General features: G+C 38.2%; 1 protein-coding gene across 4 annotated transcripts in view; it reads right to left on the bottom strand.

Moving 5' to 3' along the window:
• The window catches only part of DNAJC12 (DnaJ heat shock protein family (Hsp40) member C12), a 54804-nt gene that overhangs the window by 15106 nt on the left and 20746 nt on the right, over positions 1-18952 (bottom strand). For all 4 annotated transcript variants that reach the window (XM_037062675.1, XM_037062676.1, XM_037062678.1 and 1 more), the window contains 2 exons: positions 17975-18053; positions 5931-6070 (listed from right to left, as the gene is read on the bottom strand). In XM_037062675.1, the coding sequence (XP_036918570.1) occupies positions 5931-6070; positions 17975-18053 (219 nt within the window). The remainder of the gene's footprint in view (positions 1-5930; positions 6071-17974; positions 18054-18952) is intronic.

The following is an 18952-nucleotide window of genomic DNA, read 5'->3' as shown; positions in this document are numbered from 1 at the left end:
ACAATAAAAATGATTTAATAAAAGGAAAAAAAGAAAAAGAAACCTTTTGGTCCAAACAAAGAACACTGTTCAAGAAAAAATATCACTACTGATTTAAAGCAGAAAGATATGCATCTCATCATTTTTGAACCATAGTAAGAATAAATCCAAAACCAAATACTAGCCCTAGATACTATTTCAATTTTGCCAACAAGACAAATGATGTAGTCAGTGATATCTAAAATGTAATTATTGTAAGACATCAAACATTTCATAGTTAAGCTAAATTCAAAGCAAAAATGATGTGTTTGGAGAAAGGAAATTACCATTTAATGGAAAGACAACAGTAATATAAAGTACAGTAGGAATTCAGAAATTGTTTTTAATTGTTGTTCAAGTACAGTTGTCTCCATTTTTCTGCCACCTTTTCTCCTGCCCCACCCATCCCCACCTCGAACCCTCAAACCTACCCCACTTTGGCTTTGTCCATGGGTCCATTATACACGTTCCTTGATTTGCCCCTTCCCCTTCTTTCCTCCTTTTGCCCCCCTTTGCCCCCCTTTGCCCTTCTGGTTACTGTCAGTTTGTTCTTTATTTCCATGTCTCGGGTTCTATTTTGCTTCTTTGTTTGTTTTGTTCATTAGGTTCCACTTACAGGTGAGACGATATGGTATTTGTCTCTCACCCCCTGGCTTATCTCACTTAGCATAATATACTCCAGTTCCATCCCTGCTGTCATGAAGAGTGGGAGCTCCTTCTTTTTTTCTGTTATGTAGTATTGCATCGTATAAATGAACCACTGTTTTTTGATCCACTCCTTTACTGATGGGCACTTAGGTTGCTTCCAGCACTTAGCTATTATAAATTGTGCTGCTGTGAACATTGGGGTGCATAGGCTCTTTTGGATTGGTGGTTCAGGATTCTTAGGGTATAATTCCAACAGTGGAACTGCTGGGCCAGAGACAGTTCCATTTTCAGTTTTCTGAGGAAATTCCATACTATCTTCCACAGTGGCTGTACCAGTCTGTATTTCCACCAACATTGTACTAGGGGTCCCTTTACTCCACAACCTCACCAGCCCTCACTGTTTGTTGATTTGTTTATGATGGCCATTCTCACTGGTGTGAAGTGGTATCTCATTATGTTTTTAATTTTCATCTCTCTGATGGCTGGTGGTTCTGAGCATCCTTTCATATATCTCTGGGCCTTCTGTATGTCCTTTTTGGAGAAGTGTCTATTCAGGTCCATTGCCCTTTTTTTTTTTTAAGATTTTATTTATTTATCTTTAGAGGGGAAGGGAAGGAGAGAGGGAGAGAAACATCAATGTGTGGTTGCCTCTTGTGTGTCCTCTGCTGGGAACTGGCCTGCAACCCAGGCATGTGCCCTGACTGGGAATTGAACCACGATCGTGTGGTTCCATTGCCCATTTTTTAATGGGATTGTTTGCCTCCCTGTAGTGGAGTCATGTGAGTTCTTTGTACATTTTGGAGATCAAACCCTTGTCTGAGGTATCATTGGCAAATATATTTTTCCATACAGTTGGTTCCCTTTCATTTTGCTGATGTTTTCTTTAGCCAAACAGAAGATCTTTATTTTGATTAAGTCCCATTTGTTTATCCTTTTCTTTATGTCCTTGCTCTAGGGGACATATCATTGAAAATATTGCTGCCTGAGATTTTCATGCCTATGATCTCCTCTAGGACTTCTATGGTGTCACATCTTATATTTAAGTCTTTCATCTGTCTTAAGTTTATTTCTGTATATGGTGTAAATTGGTGGTTGAGTTTCATTTTTTTGCATGTAAGTGTCCAATCTCCCAAAACCATTTGTTGAAGAGGCTATTTTTACTCCATTTTATGCTTCTGCCCCCCACTTTGTCAAAAATTATTTAACCACAGAAACATGGGTTTATTTCTGGGCTCTCTATTCTGTTTCATTGATCAATGTTTCTGTTCTTATGCCAGTACCAGAATGTTTTTATTATAGTGGCCTTATAATACAGTTTGATGTCAGGTATTGTGATCCCTCCTACTTTGTTCTTCTTTCTCAAGATTGCTGCAGGTATTTGGGGTAATTTATGGTCCCATATAAATTTTTTAAAGGTTTGTTCTATATCTGTGGAATATGTCATTGGTACTTTAATAGCACTTGCATTGAATCTATAAATTGCTTTGGGTAGTACAGACATTTTGATGAGATTGATTCTTCCAATCCACAAACGTGGTATCTGCTTCCATTTGTTTGTGTCTTCTTCAATTTCTTTCTTCAGTGTTGTGTAGTTTTCTGAGTATAGGTCTTTCACTCCTTGGTTAGGTTTACTCCTAGGGACTTTATTTTTCTTGTTGCTATACCAAATGGAATTTTTTTCCTGATTTTTGTTTTTGATATTTCATTGTTGATGTACAAAAATGCCTTCAATTTCAGAATATTCACTTTGTAGTCTGTTGTTTTGCCAAATTTACTTACTAGGTCAAGTACTTTTTTGGTGGAGTCTATAGAATTTTTTATATACACTACCATGCCATCTGCAAACAATAAGTTTTACTTCCAATTTGAATGCCTTTTATTTCTTTTTCTTGTCTGATCACTGTGGCTAGTACTTCCAATGCTATATTAAATACAAGTGGTAAAAGGAGACATCCTTGTCTTTTTCCTGATCTTAGTGGGCAAGCTTTTAGTTTTTGCCCATTGAGTATGATGTTGGCTGTAGGTTTTTCATATATGTCCTTATTATGTTGAGGTATGCTCCTTCTACTCCCACTTTGCTGAATGTTTTTATCATAAATGGATGTTGTACCTTATAAAAAGCTTTCTCTGCATCTACTGATATGATCATGTGGTTTTTGTCTTTCATTTTGTTTATGTGACATATTACAATTATTAATTTGTGAATACTGTACCATCCTTGCATCCCTGGGATGAATCCCACTTGATCATGGTAGATGATCTTTTTGATGTGTTGCTGGATGTGGTTTGCCAATATTTTGTTGAGGATTTTAGCATGCATGTTCATCAGCAATATTGGCCTGTAGTTTTTCTTTGTTGTGTCTTTATCTGGTTTTGGGATAGAATGATGCTGACCTCATACAGAGTTTGAGGGTCTTCCCTCTTTTTGGATTTTTTGGAATAGTCTGTGAAGGATAGGGGTTAGCTCTTCTTTAAATGTTTTGTAAAATTCTCCTGTGCAACTGTCTGGTCCAGGGCTTTTGTGTGCAAGGAGTTTTTTTATTACTACTTCAATTTCACCAGCTGTTATTGGTCTGTTCAGGCTTTCTGTTTCTTTTTTATTCAGTTTTGGAAGATTATATTTTTCTAGAAATTTGTCCATTTCACCTAGGTTTTCAAATTTCTTGGCATACAGTTCTTCATAGTAATTTCTTACAATCCCTTCTATTTCTGTGGTGTCATTTGTAATCTCTCCTCTTTCATTTCTGACTGTGTTTATTTGGGTCCTCTCCCTCTTTTTCTGGATGAGTCTACTTAAATGCTTGTTGATTTTGTTTATCTTTTCAAAGAACCAGCCCCTAGATTTACTGGTACTTTGAATTGTTCTTTTAGTCTGTATGTCATTTAACTCTGCTCTGATCGTGATTATTTGTTCCTTCTACTTGCTCTGGGCTTTATTTGTTGTTGTTCCTCCAGTTCTTATAGATTTAGGGTTAGGTGGTTTATTTAAAATCTTTTTATCTTTTTTAGATAGGCCTATATTGCTATGGACTTCCCTCTCAGGATTGCCTTTGCTGTGTCCCATAGGTTTCAGGTTGTTGTGTGTTCATGTTCATTTGTTTCCAGAAACTTTTTTATTTGATCCTTGATCTCATTATTAATTCATTCATTGTTTAATAGCATGCTATTCAATCTCCATGAATTTGAATGTTTTTGAGTTTTTTCCTTGAGAATGGTTTCTAGTTTCAAGGAGGGTTGTTTTTTGTTTTTTTTTAATCCATAGCTAACTCCATATTAGTGGTTAAAATTAAGTAAAAGGGTTCAGTGGATCATCAAGAAAAATGAACTATCAAAGGCATTAGACCCAAAATGGTGTAGCTCAGTTGACTGGACATCATCCCACAAAGCAAAAGGTTGCTGGTTCTATTCCCAGTCAGGGCACATGCCTGGGTTGCCAGTGGATCGGCTGGCAGGGTATGTGCAAGAGGCAACAAATCAGGCAAATGATGAATGTTTTCCTCATGCATCGATGATTCTCTCCTTCTCTTTCTCCCTCCCTTCCCCTCTCCATAGGAATAAATAAATAAAATCTTTTGTAAAATGCATTAGAATAGCAAGGGTCACTAATTCAGTTGTAGTTATACTGTGTCACACACAGAAAAATGGAAATATGGTTATGCAGAGGTAGAAAAACAATGTTTATTAAGTCAGTGCCAATAAGGAATTATAGGAATACACAATGTGAAGGAAAAAATCTTACTTTGGGGTATCTGAAGTTAAGTTACTATTTTAAAAATGTTCACTCTAGTTATTTGGGGCATGCAAGAAAGGGGAAAAGTAAGTTTACAATTGTGTACACAAAACACAGAATTTATTCTTGTATGATGATGTATTAATTATTATATTATTTTCCATATGAACAACTGTAAACCTATTTTTACCCCACCCTATATATTTAATAATAATATGGTTAGTTCTTTGTAAATAATTAACCCACTTGAATGGTAATGAAAAAAATACAATAAATAAGTAAATAACCCACTTAAAGAAATCATACGAATATATGCTTACTCCAAAATGAGATGAAGAAAGCAAGTTACATTTTATGTAAAGTGGCTTTAACTACATACTTTGAGAGTCTTGCATTGTTCTTCCCCATTACTTCAAAGACTCTCCCTTACTATTACAGATATTTTATCAATGGAAAAACAATTTGTTCAAGTTTTCTTAAAACAAAACTATTAAGAATGAAATTGAAATGTAATCCTGGCAGGTTGTAATTCAAAAGATGTAAATTATTTTTTAGCCTAATTCTAACAAGTATCCTTGAAGACTTGCCTATAACATAACTTCCGTATTCTAAGTCTCATGTCATAGAAAAGTATCCCTGTGGAAAAAAAACTAGATAATGTCATGCTTAGAATGTAGAAAACCTTTAAAATTACGTTTTCTCTCTAATATATAAGGTCAATGTAAAAACAAAATAAAACACATAACACAGTAAATAAGAGTACAAATAGGTAGTTACAGAATAGCCATGGGGATGTAAAGTAGAGTATAGGAAATGCACTAGCCAAAGAATTTATACACATGACCCATGGACATGTATAATGATGGGGGGACTGCCTGAGGGAGTAGGAGGTGCTGGGTGGAGGGGGCAAAGGGGAAAAAATCAGGACAACTGTAATAGCACAATCAATAAAATATAATTTTAAAATGTAAGGTGATTATTTTGATATTTAGGGGTTTTTTTAATGGCATAAAGAAAAGTAACACACTGATTTAAAGTCCCCCTACAACTATCCAATAATTCTTTCATCAGAATTTATAACAAAAGTAATATACAAATAATGTATAGCTTTCTATGATTAATCAGACCCTATTTGCTTTATGGAGTTTATAAGCCTCTAGAAGAGAACAGACCGATATGAACTAAAAAGATGGAGGAGATCAATTCACCATTGTTCAAAACTCAGCAGTGTTATATGAGCAACTTGAAAAGCTCAGATATCAGAATGTATAAAACACTAAACAATAATGGGGAGTGTATATAACAAATCGAACAGCCAAAGAGACTCACAAACACAGTCTTAGTCTATTCTGGCACTGATCCACTGAATCTCCCTTCATGGGATTTTGTGGACACTGATTAAGTTCTATCCGATTCTGCCACGTTCTTGACCTTCTTCCTCCTAGTCCCTATTGACTTTTTAAACTACTATGTAAATCTAATCCATGGGCAGACTGAGCTTCCTAGATTCACTTTATCCCACAGAGAAACCTACCGTTTTCACAGAGTCACTCAAAGCTTCCCACTGCTGGAATGGCATTGCTATCTGGCTCCTTCGCCAGTGGTCATAGCGAGCTCGACTCTCTTCATTAGTCAAAATCTCTTTTGCTTTCTGCAGTTTCTGAAACGTCTCCACTGGAAAACAAATCAAAAGGTGAGTACTTCTCTCTTGGAGGAGTTAAACTCCCAAACAATAATACTGATCTCATTGGAATATGTCTCTGCTACTTACCCAGCTGTGTTACTTTGAACCAGTTCACCTCCTCAAACTTAGGAGGTGAAGTGTATCATTTGTAAAGTGTATCATAAGGACAAGTGAGCTTATGCATGTAAAGTGCCTGGCTCACAGTTTATCCACTCCATTTACTGAGCTCCTGTCATGCGCTAGCTGCTGACTCAGGTGCTGATGGCACAGGTGTCTGATGACAACAGATATGCTCTATTCAGTGGGATATACATTTACAAACATTGGAAAAATTATAATTTTGTCTACTAGGAAGAAAACTACATTTTCTAGTAGTAGTTTTCAGAGAGCATAGTGACAAGGCTTGAGGAATATTATAAATAAAAATACCTAAGGCATCTAAATTTAGCTGAAGGAGAGAATGCCAATGTAGCTGGGAAACACAGGATCAGTAGATGAACAATGAGGGATGGGGCTGTAGAGTAAACAAGGACCCAGTATCCAGGACATTAGAGGTCACGCTGAGCATTCTGCTCTGTTTTTTGTCGTAAGAGCAATAGGAAGTTATTAGGAGGTGTTAAGCACAGGACATACTATGGTAGATAGCTGATAATTGGTAGCTTTGTCACTGCTCTATTGGACCAGATGGCATACAATAGAAACCTTTCATGGCCCTGTTGGAAATACTTTCAATGTCACTTCTGTTCCTCAGTGAAGTTAAAACTTTTGTTGAGCCCTGGCTGGTGTGACTCAATTAGTTGGATCATCATCCCATAAACCAAAAGGTCATGGGTTTGATTCCCTGTGAGGGCACATGCCTAAGATGTGGGATCGGTCCCCAGTTGGAGGTCTCTGGTTGGGTTGCATGTGAAAGGCAAACAACCGGTTCTCTCTCACATGATGTTTCTCTCCCTTTCTCTTCTTTCTCCTCTCTCTAAAATCAATAAGCATGTCCTTGAATGAAGATTTAAAAAATAAATTAAAAAATCTTCTATAGAACAGGATATAAGATCAATATGTGAAAATCAATTTTTTTATATATTAGCAATGAGCAATCTGAAAATGAAATTAAAAAAACAATTCTATTTATAGTAGCATCAAAAAGAATAAAATACTTAGAAAAATGCTAACAAAAGAAGTTCCAGACTTACACATTGAAAACTATAAACACTGTTGAAAGAAATTAAATTGCTAAATAAGTAGAAAGATATCCATGTTCATGGATCAGAAGGCCTAATATTGCAAGGATGGTAATATTCCCCAAAGTGATCTACAGATTCAACAGTACCTATCAATATATCAGGTGCCATTTTTTGCAGAAATTGACAAGCTGATCCTAAAATCTATATACAAATGCAAGGGACCCAGAATAACAATCACAACAATCTTGAAAGATAAGAACAAAGTTGGAAGAACTCACACTTCCCAATTTAAAACTTTCTACAAAGCTCCAGTAACAAAAAAATGTGGCACCGAAACAAGGTTAAACATAAATCAATGAAATATTAAGAGTCCAGAAGTTAACCCTTACATTTATAGTGAACTGGATTTCTATAAGAGTATCAAGACAATTCAGTTGGGAAAAAAATACTCTTTTCAACAAATGGCACAGGAACAACTTATATCCACATATGAAAGAATAAAGTTGGATCCCTACCTCACACCATCTGCAAATATTAACTCAAAATGGATCATAGATCTAAATGAAAAGCTAAAACTATAAAACTCTGAGAAACAAATATCAGAGTAAATCTTTGTGACCTTGAGTTAGGCAATGGCTCCTTAAATATGACACTGTAGGTGCAAGCATAAGTAATAAAAGAAAAAATAGAAAATTGTACTTCACCAAAATTGAAATTTTTTGCTTCAAAACACTTTAATAAAATGAAAAGAAAAGCTATGGAATGGGAGAAAATATTTATAAATCATAGATCTGATAAGGATTTATATCTAAAATTTATAAAGAACTCTTACAACTCAGTGAGAAGACCATTAACCTACTTTTAAAATTGGCAAGTGATTTGAGTAAACATTTCTCTAAAGATGATATACAAGTGGCCAATAAACACATAAGAAGATGTTAAAAATCATTAGTCATTGAGGAAATACAAATCAAAACCACACTGAGGCTTTGATTTGTATTTCCCATCCACTAGAAAGACTAAAATAAAAAGATAAATACAAATGTTAATGAGGATTTGAAGTGTTAATGAGAGACTGAAAGACTCGTGATTACAGAAAACTATAAAACAGTATACTTTTAGCTACTTTGAAAAGCCATTCAGCAGTTCCTCAAAATGTTAAACACAGAGTTACCACATGGTTCAAGAATTTCAACTCTAAGTACAGTCAACCCTCTGTATCCCAGGTTCAACATCCATGGATTTAACCAATTGTGACTCAGGAATATTCAGAAAGGCTCTGACTGGTGTGGCTCAGTGGGTTGGGTGCTGTCCCACAAATCAGTGCCAGTTGATTCCAGGTCAGGGCACATGCCTGGGTTGAGGGCCATGTCCCCAGCTGGAGGCATGTGGACTCAACCAATGTTTCTCTCTCACATCAATGTTACTCCCCCTCTCTTTCTCTCCTCCTTCATCTCTCTCTAAAAATAAATAAAATCTTTTTTAAAAACTACTTGCTTAAAAAATTTTCAGAAAAAAAGTTACATTCTTGCTGACATGTACTACATTTAAGCCTACAATGGTTGCATCTGCACTGAACAAGTATGCACTTCTTTCCTTGTCCTTAGTCCCTAAACAATATAGTAAAACAGCTATGTACATAGCATTTACATTGTATTAGATATTATAATCATAATATGTGGGAGTGACTTTGCCCTCAAGTCCCTTCATCTGCCATGGATGAAAGTAAACACTACCAAGACATGATCTGCTTGGGGAGAAGAGGTGGCCAGTTTCTCAGAGGAAAAAGGCCTGGAGCCCCTTCCTCCAAGGGCTTTTATTGGGTTGTAATACACAGGAATACAGGGCAGCAAGGATCAAACAGTAGATAACATTTCAAAGAAATCTGAGGGCTTAGTATGAGTCAGTCTGTTAGGAACAGAGTTTTAGGGTTTCCTGCTCAGACCCTTAACATATGAATGAAAACACTCTTAGCAGAGCAGGTTTCACAGAATTTTTAAAGAATTTTTCCTTATGCCAGATTTCCCTGGTTCTGCTCTAGCAAGGCAAGGAGTTGCACCCCACCACCATTCCCCCCATCAGGTTTTCAGGCTTAAGTGGATTAGAACCAGGAAGCGCCTCTCCCAGAGGGCGTGGGGACTCGGGCTATGTCACATAGCTGGGGGGCAAGGGTCTACTGCTTGCTCTTTGTTGCAGCCCCCGAGTCCTTCCATGATGGCCTCCCAAGTGATCGAGTCTGGCTTAGGTTGCCCCTCACTGTGAAGAGTCTTACCTGTCTCTGACTTCCAATCATGCTTTGGGGGAAGGAAGAGAAAACTGAGGCAGCATTCACTACCAGAGACAAACTTTTGTCTCCTGTGGCTCACATTCCGGAGGTCACTAGCTCATCCTTGGCCATGAGGGTAGTTACAATTCCTGAAACCAGGCAGAGTGGTCTCCAACAATAATATAATTAGATTATATGCAAATACTACCATTTTATACAATAGACTTTTGGTATCCACAGGTACTTGTTAACCAATCCCTCCTGTATACCAAGGGACAACTCTATAAACTCAGTAAAATTGAAATAGTATGTCCACGTAAAAACTTGTATATAATGTTCATAGCAACATTATTCATACTAGCCAAAAAGCAAAAACACCCTGGCTGATGTAGCTCAGTGGATTGAGCATGGGCCTGTGAAGCAAAGGGTCACCAGTTCGATTCCCAGTCAGGACACATACCTGGGCTATAGGCCAGGTCACATGAGAGGCAACCACACACTGATGTTTCTCTCCTTCCCTTCCTCTCTCTCTAAAAATGAAAAAATCTAAAAAGAAAAAGCAAAAACAACGCAAAACTCACAAATGTCCAACAGCAAATAAATGGACAAACAAAATGTGTTATATCCATATAATGGAATTATCATTCAGCCACAAAACAACATGAGGTGCCGATACATGCTACAACATAGATAAGCCTTAAAAATATTATGTTAAGTGAAATAAGCCAGTCACAAAAGGCCACATGTTATATGATTCCATTTATGTAAAATATGCAGAATATACAAATCTATAGAGATCATAAGTAGATTTGTGGTCACCAGAAACTAGGCAGGAGAAAATGAGAAGTAATTGCTAATGAGTACAGGGTTTCTTTCTTTTTTTTCCACAATAATCTTATGAGGTAGATATTATTATTACTATTATTATTGCCTAAAGCCCTGAAGCTTCAAGTAATGGAGCCACAAATCAAACCCAAGGCTGCCAGGCTCCCCAGCAGCTGCTCTGCCTTCCTGCCTTTCGGGTGATGCATGTTACCCTCTAATCCTCACTTTCTCCCTCACTCCCAGGGGTAATAAAAACTTCATCATTCATCAATAAGATCCAGGTTGTGCCCTTGAGAAGCTCAGAGCCTAGTAAGGAAGCAGATATATAAACAAGTCATTTCAATACAATGTGATAAACAGAAATATAGACGCAAGGCTGGTTCTGTATGGAGAGTCAGGAAGTATTTCATTGGTTTTCTGTACTTGTAGTCATCCTTGACCCTTCTCTTTCTCTCACACATCAGTTCAAATGCATTAGCAAACTTCGTGGGCTCTACCTTTTAAAATATAGCCAAGATCTGCCTGGACTGGTGTGGATCAGTCAGTCAGGCCACGTCTCACAAATAGAAAGGCCTCGGGTTTGATTCCTCCTCAAGGCACAAGCCTAGGGTGCAAGTTCAGCCTCTGGTCAGGGCACGTGCAAGAGGCAACTGATTGATGTTTCTCTCCTTTCTCCCTCCCTTCCCCTCTCTCTCTAAGAAAAAATAGAAAATAAAAATAAATAAATAAAATACACCCAACATCTGACCTCTTGTCACCACCTCCACTGTTATTGCTTTGGTCAAAGCCACAATCCATCTTTGCTGGATTGCTATAGTAGTTTCTCAATTGAACTCCCTGCCTTTTCCTCAGTCTATTTTCTACACAGCAGTTAGAGTAATATTTTCAAAAATAAGTCACATAGTATCACTCCTCTGCCCCAAGTGTCTTCCAATGACTTTTTATTTCTCTTAGAATAAAGCCAAAACTTCTTATTATGGCTAGTAAGCCTGACATGCTCTGCCTGCTCTCTACACCCCTCTTCCTTCTCTGACCTCATTTCCTTCTGCTTTTACCCTTCTCCCTTTGCTACAGCCATAGTAACTTTCCTGCTGTTCTTTGACCGCACCTCAGCCTCAGGCGGGACCTTGCCACTTGCTGTCCTCTGTCGTGAGGACATGAACACTTTCTACCATGGACACTTTACTCCAGGCATACATGTGACTTCCCTCAGACACTGGCTCACAGGCTGTCTTGTGGATGGGGTCTTCTCTGACCACGCTGTATGAAATGGCTGCTCACCCCATCAGCCCCATTCCTTTACCTCCCTTGCTCTTTACATTTCTTTTTTATTTACCATCACCTGAGGACATGTTTATTGATTTTAGAGAGAGGGGAAGGTAGATGGAGAGAAAGGGATAGAAACATCTATGTGAGACAGAAACATCAGTCAGTTGCCTCTCGAACACACCCTGACCAGGGACTCGGGGACTGAACTCACAACCTTGGCATGGGCCCTGACCAGCTCCAACCATCTGAGTCACACCACATCAGCTGGGGCTTTTTTTATTTCAATTTATAGTACTTACCCCCTGACATTATATAGTTGCTTGTCTACAATCTGTCTACCAGAATACATACTCCATGGGGACACTTCATCTCTTTTGTTCTCTGCTGCATCCCTTCCATGGGAACAGGACAGCAGGTGGTCAAAAAATATCTGTTTCCTACATGCATGTGTGAATGCCTTCCACCTTGACTGTGAACATAAAAATAATCACATAGTGCTATTCCTTGAGCTCTAAGCACCTAATAAATCACACACACCCTTATAACATTTTGTAAATTTGGAACATTTTAATAGTATCATCGCAAAACTAATTAAAATTACCCTGATAGTGCTTAAAAATACCTCATGGAAAGTAGTCAAAACCCTCCAAAACAGGTGTTAGGGCAAACAGGTGTTGTGAATACTAACTGTACCTCCATACCAATCGTGAAAACACTGAAATACTTCTGTGCCCCAACTGGTAAAGAGCTGACCTTCCTGATTCCCAGTCCCCCAAACACGCCACTTCGCGTGTTCCCTTAGCAACCAGAGCTGCAGCCTGCCACAGAGAGCACCCAAGGACCCTGCTCCGGGGTTGGACAGCACAGGTTCCTAACAGGTCATTTACTGTTTAGTATCACCACTGAGGTAGTAGCAACTAATGAGTTAAAGAGGAGAGCCTAAGGATGGGGCCACTGAAAGCTGCAGGAAAACAAAGAAACCAATAAAAGCATCTTGTCATATCAGTTGGCTGCAGTGAACAATCCTTCCTGTTGCTGATGACAGTGTAAATGTCTCTCTGTGCAAAGGTCTCTCGGTATAAATGAGATGTCACTTTTTCCAACAGGAATAAAAAGCTCATTAAATTATCACCACAGATGCACAATGCCAGTTACTACTGGAGTAGGGGTTGTAAAGATTTACATATTTATTTATGAGTCACCTTCTCTTTGCACATTACGGTTGGCCTGTGTTCTAGAGTATCCAGAACAAAAGAAGCCTGCTTGGGCTGATTCTGATGTCAATCCCTCAGCAACAATTGATGAGCAAAAACAAAAGAGGCCTTAGCTTTCCCGTTAAGTGGCTTTTTCCTTGTTCCATCCTCTTCTCGACTTTTAATAAAAATGAGTTTGGGTTTATATTTCTCCTTTAATATATCAGCTAATCAAATGACTCACACAAGATAAATATTTACCAGTTCTGGAAACAGAGATCCCATTTTGTGAGCTTATATAAGCAAATGATGCTGGAACCCTTGAGAGACATTCTGACTCAACTCCTTAGGTCTACTTTGAAAGCTCGTATTTCACAATAAATTCTTAGTATGATGGCCACATTTTAAATTCAGAACACTTATAATTACTTAAGAAATAATAATAATATGATATCAGAATATGCTTTGAAAGAAGTCTGAAGAAAAACAGTTATAGCAGTCCTCTGACAGACAGCGGTAAGAGCAGGCTTTCACTTTCAATATTGTTTGAAATATTGTCACTATATGTTACTTTTATTCTGAGGGAAAAAAGCAATGAAGAGTTTCTGAAGTAGAAAAGCAATGAGACATTCAAACACATCAGCAAGGGACAAAGAGATGCCCTTCTTCAAATATCCCTATGTCTCTGAAGACTACAAATCAACAACAAAAAAACATTTCAAATAACTTTTGACCCCCTTTTGGGGGGTCAAAGAGAAGCACATTTCAAAGCATTGGCCTGAAACAGTTACTGTCATGTACACACACAGGACTGGCATGAAGGGCAGCCGGGTTCTTCGGAGCTCAGTGACATAATTTCTGTAGCACAACCTGCCCTGCCTCCATCATCCACCCCTGGAGAGAAGGGATTTCCAAAATCCTTAGATTTAAAATTAACTTTAGGCCCTGGCTGGTGTAGCTCAGTGGATTGAGCATGGGCCTGCGAATCAGAGGATCGTGGTTCGATTCCCAGTCAGGGCACATGCCTGGGTTGCAGGCTAGCTCCCAGCAGGGGACACACGATACATTGCGTGTCCTCGGTAGAGGCAACCATACATTGATATTTCTCTCCCTCTCTCCTTCCCTTCTCCTCTAAAGATAAATAAATAAAATATTTTTTAAAAAATTAAAAAAAATAAAATTAACTTTAAATGCAAGCAAGAAAGCTCTAATGCTTACTTACAAAAAAAGAAAAGTATCCCATTTTGTTAAATTTTTATCTTATAGTGCTTCATAAAAACAGGAAAACAAAGTTCATGGAATCATAATTGCCACACTGAGCTCTTTCAGCATGCAGGACACCTCACGTAATCTTCACAGCAGGCCTGTGCAGTAATATTATTCGTCTACCCACTTACTGTGAGAATGCTGAGGCTCAGAGAAGTTGCCCGAGGTCAGATAGCTTGGAAGTGGGAGGTAGGAGCAATCCAGACAGACAAGCCTGTGTTCGTATCTACTACTCCATCATGCTAACAAGTCAGTAATTTCAATGGCAATGGTTGAGACCACATTCAGTGGACCAAAAAGGTATGTATTTAAGTTTAATTTCTCCCATCTACAGTTGCTCAACAGGTTAGCCTTTCTTCACTTTGATGAAATACATTTCAAAATCTTTCTATTGTATTCTGGATTTCTAGCAAGCTAAAATTCAGCATCTGGGTGAATTTTTTTTTAACATCTTAAAACGTTTTTTCTATCAGAAACCCTAATCCTTCTTCAAGTATGTAAAGAGCCACTTAGATTTTCAGGAAGTCATATTCATCCAAATTGAGTAAATGGATGCTTAAACAGATTTGAAAACAATTTCTACCAAAAGGCTGAATCATCTATCAACTGCAAGATTGACAAAGGAAGATACTGATGTATGTGTACCTTTTCATTTTAAACAATATTTACACAGTGCAGTGTTCCTCTGAATAAGAAGCTCTGTGGTAGCCCATATGTGAAAACTCCCATCACTATGGCAACTAGAAATGGCAATGGTTACACGGTGATTCATCATGTATACCAAAGAGAAATTGTTTTCCAGGGACAGAGAAACAACTCAAAGCTACACCTCATTGGGAAAAACCCAGTTAAGGAATAACCTGGGGGCTGGTAGTTGGTTTTAAGTGGTGTCTAAGTTAGATACCTATTTTAATGTTAACTCCAGCTCAGAGAAGTCATTAATGTCTCCTAGAGAACTGTTCATGAACTCATTCATTCACTCACTCAAGAATTTATTTCCACAAAGTGCAAAGACGTTCTCTGTGGTAGATGCTGAACAAGATAGGCAGGAAGTCCGCCTCACTGAGCTTCCGGTATGACTAATAGGTAAACAATCAACAAGGACATATCCTGATCTCAGTTTGCTGCCTGACGTATAAAGAGCTCTGCAAGTCACACACGACCTCCCAGAGGAAGTGATGGCTAAGCTGAGACTTGAGGCCAAAGAGGGACTTTGCAGGGCAGGGAAAGTGCACTTGCCTCTGCGGGGTGGGAGAAGGGCTCCAGGCAAAGGAAGCAGCGGGCACTAAGGTCTGCAGAGTGGAAAACAGAGCACCTTATGGAACCAGAGTATTTCTGAGTGGCTAAAACATGGACTTGTAGGCATGGTGGTAAAGAAAAAAATAAAATGGAGACATGGTAGGGGCACAACAGGATGGGTTTGTACCTAAAGGCCCAGCAATGACAAAGAGCTACATGTGCAATGTGGTTAAATACCGCCGATGCAAGGTAAAGCAAAAGAAGCCACACACACACACACACACACACACACAAAGACCCAGCATATATTACATGATTCGATATGTGTGAAATTCAAAACTAGTCAATGACAACAGAGACCCACAGATGGGAGAGAAGACTTGAACAGGACATAAAAAGGGACTTCTGGGGGTGCTGGGAATGATCTTCGTCTTCACCGGAAGCAGCACAGTGTACCAGTGGTTAAACTGGTTATACATACACACAAATTTATCAACTTTACACTTACGATTTGTTCACGTTGCCTTAAACAAGTTATGCCTTAATAAAAATGGGGGGAATCAAATTAGCAAAAGTCATAGTTAAGTATTTAACTAGAAAAAGTGACTTGTTATATTAGAAAATGATCTGATTATACGTATCAAAGGGATCAATGATTTCTAGGAAAAAATAATAGAGAGCTTTATGATAAGGGAAACTTTTTATAACAATATTTAGTTATTTATTCACACATTTGATAAAACACAGGAGTGAAATCATTATTATGACATATGTAATCAAATGGGCCAACCAAGTGTAAATTCCCCCAAATCAGAATATGAGCAACACACAACTCCTTAACACTTGTGCACTCTCACACGCCCATGCCCACACTCACCCACACCCCAACAATCCCAGGTGCTAAATGCAGACATGACTCAGGGCCTCTTCTCTGGGAAGGGAAACATTTTCCCTAGGAAGGGAAATGTCCTATTGTCCTAGGAAGGGAAACATTTTTTAATGAAGAGGAGTTTCTGTTTTATCAATTGTGCAAGGTGGAGTTATATATAGGTTTCAATCATAGTATTGTCCTTATCAAAAAATTGTACATATACACATACTACACACATACCTATAGTATACACATATAGCAAACATAATCATCAAATTTAAGATAGTATTACCTACCCTAAGAATAAAATCAGAGTATGAATCTGCAACAGATTTTAACTTCATTGGTAAAGTCTTAAGCTAAGTGGTACATTACATGGGCATTTGTTTTGGCATTCTTTATACATATTAAATATTTTATTTTTCTCTTATTTAAAAGAAAAATCACTATCTCCAGTGAGAAGCAATTCAATGATCGCTGTAAGGACCCAGGCATGAAATGAAGGTTGCAGTGGTTGTGAGGAAGGGGGGAAGAGGAGAGAGATGAGGAAGGTAAATCACCAGCATCAACCAGATGTGGAGAGGAAGGCAAGGTTTTTGCTTGGCCAACTGAAGAGATGGTGGTTCCATTCACTGAGATGAGGAAACATTAAAAAATGAACAAGATTTCAAAGAGGGTGAGAGGAGAATAATGAATCAGTCCAGTTTTTGACAGGGTGACTTTGAAATGTCTCCAAACAGAGATTTCCAAGAAGCAGTTGAAACTACAGTCTGAAAATGAAGAGCAAGAACTAAAATAGATTTGGGAACCATCAACAAAGAGCTGATGATTGAAGCCACAGGCTTAGACTAGACTCCAGAAACAAAGGGGCAGTAAGCCCAGAGGACAGTTTAGGAGGGAACCTTAATGCAGTAGAGAAGGAGTCACAAAAATGACAGAAAGAGCAGCTTAAGAGGCTGGAGGAAAAGCATGAATGCATATCCTGGTAGCCAAGAGAAAGGCGTGTGTCTTCTAGAAAGAGAGCATGACCAACAGTGCCAACTTCTGATGCCAGCTCAGGCAGGGCGTGGACAAAAAATCAATCACTGGAGTTGGCAGCCAAGAAGTCCTTGGTGACCGTTACAAGAACAGTTTCCAAGAAAGGTGAGGAGGAAGTCAAACTGGGATAAACTGACAACTGGGTGTATTAAACAAAGGTATCAACTGTGGACTTCTTCTTCAAGAACTTTTGCTCTAAAAGGAAGGAGAGAGACAGAGGAGGAGCAGGAGGGAGACAGGTCAAGGAAGGATTATTAGTTTGTTAGTACTTTTGCAAGCTAAGACCTACATAGGCATTTATGTCTAAATGTATGCTAATGAAATTCAAGTTATCATAAAGGAAAATACAAAAGTATGAATATATTATCATACGTATGGATATATATCATATATGGACATATTCAGGTCCCTAAAATGAAGAAAGTACAGCAAGTTCTTATCAAAACAACCATCTGATTACAAACATACTTAAGTTATGTTAACACTCCAGTGCTGGTGAATGAGGCATAAAGTGGACAAATTGTAAACCATGAAGCAGCACATTATACCAGAAAGAAAAATGAATGTTAAATGACCACCATTAGAGAAAAGACCCTACATTGTCCCCTCCCTCCTCCCATCTAATAGTGCAAAAACATTGTTTGGCATTGAATGAAAAAAATAATTTAAAAAAATAATAGAGAAAACAAAATTAAGTTACTATTCAAATGGCTCATTTTCATGACAAACAGGTAGTAAATTCCTACCCGCTTTGGAGTTTTCAGGATGCTTGTCAGGGTGACATTCCAGGGCTCTGACCTTAAATTCTGCCAGAATTTGTTCAACCTAAAACAAAAATCAATGTTTAAAATAAGGAGTCCAACTTAAATGACATGAAGGAAGAAGCTGGGCATCAGTCCTTCCCCAAACAGCCATGATCAATCCAAATGTTCATTTTGATCTTTATATTTGTGGTTTGACTGTTTACTCTAAGAAATAACTTCCTCAATAACAAAATTCAGAAAGTATCCAATAAAAGCCCTTTATCCAAAGAGTGGTCTGTGATGACAATTTAACGTGTCACTGTATTTCAGGAATGGCCCAAGATACCTACAAGCTCAATGTATTTAAATGTCAAAAATGGTCAGATAGGTTTATCCTAAGAATGTATAAAAGATGTGTTCATACAGAACATGCTGTGCCGTGACTGGTGTGGCACAGTGTGTTGGGCATTGCCCTGTAAAGCTAAAGGTCACCAGTTTGATTCCCTGTCATGCCTGGGTTGCAGGTTTGGTCCCCCAAGGTGGTGCATAGGAGAGGCAACCAACCAGTGTTTCTCTCTCACACACTGATGTTTCTCTCCCTCTCTTTGTCCCTTTCTTCCTCTCTCTCTAAAAATAAATAAATAAACCAGACGATCTCGGTTCGATTCCCAGTCAGGGCACATGCCTGGGTTGCAGGCCAGTTCCCGGCAGGGGCCAGTTCCCAGCAGGGGATGCACGAGAAGCAACTATACATTGATGTTTCCCTTCCTCTCTCCTTCCCTTCCCCTCTAAAGGTAAATAAATAAAATATTTTTAAAAAATAAAAATAAAAATAAATAAATACATGAAGTCTTTAAAAAAGATGCTTAGTCACCATTCATTATTCAGGGATGAATAAATTTTCTTCTTCCTGCCTTTTGGCCTTTTTCAGTTTGATTAAGAATTTCACAATTTTTTCAAAGGACTAATTCAAGCCCGATA

Source organism: Sturnira hondurensis, unplaced genomic scaffold (assembly GCF_014824575.4).
Source record: "Sturnira hondurensis isolate 20B ecotype Veracruz unplaced genomic scaffold, ASM1482457v3 Scaffold0014302, whole genome shotgun sequence".
In the NCBI taxonomy this organism is placed as follows: domain Eukaryota; kingdom Metazoa; phylum Chordata; class Mammalia; order Chiroptera; family Phyllostomidae; genus Sturnira; species Sturnira hondurensis.
The sequence above is the reverse complement of the archived record's forward strand: the minus strand, read 5'-3'. Positions and strand labels throughout refer to the sequence as shown.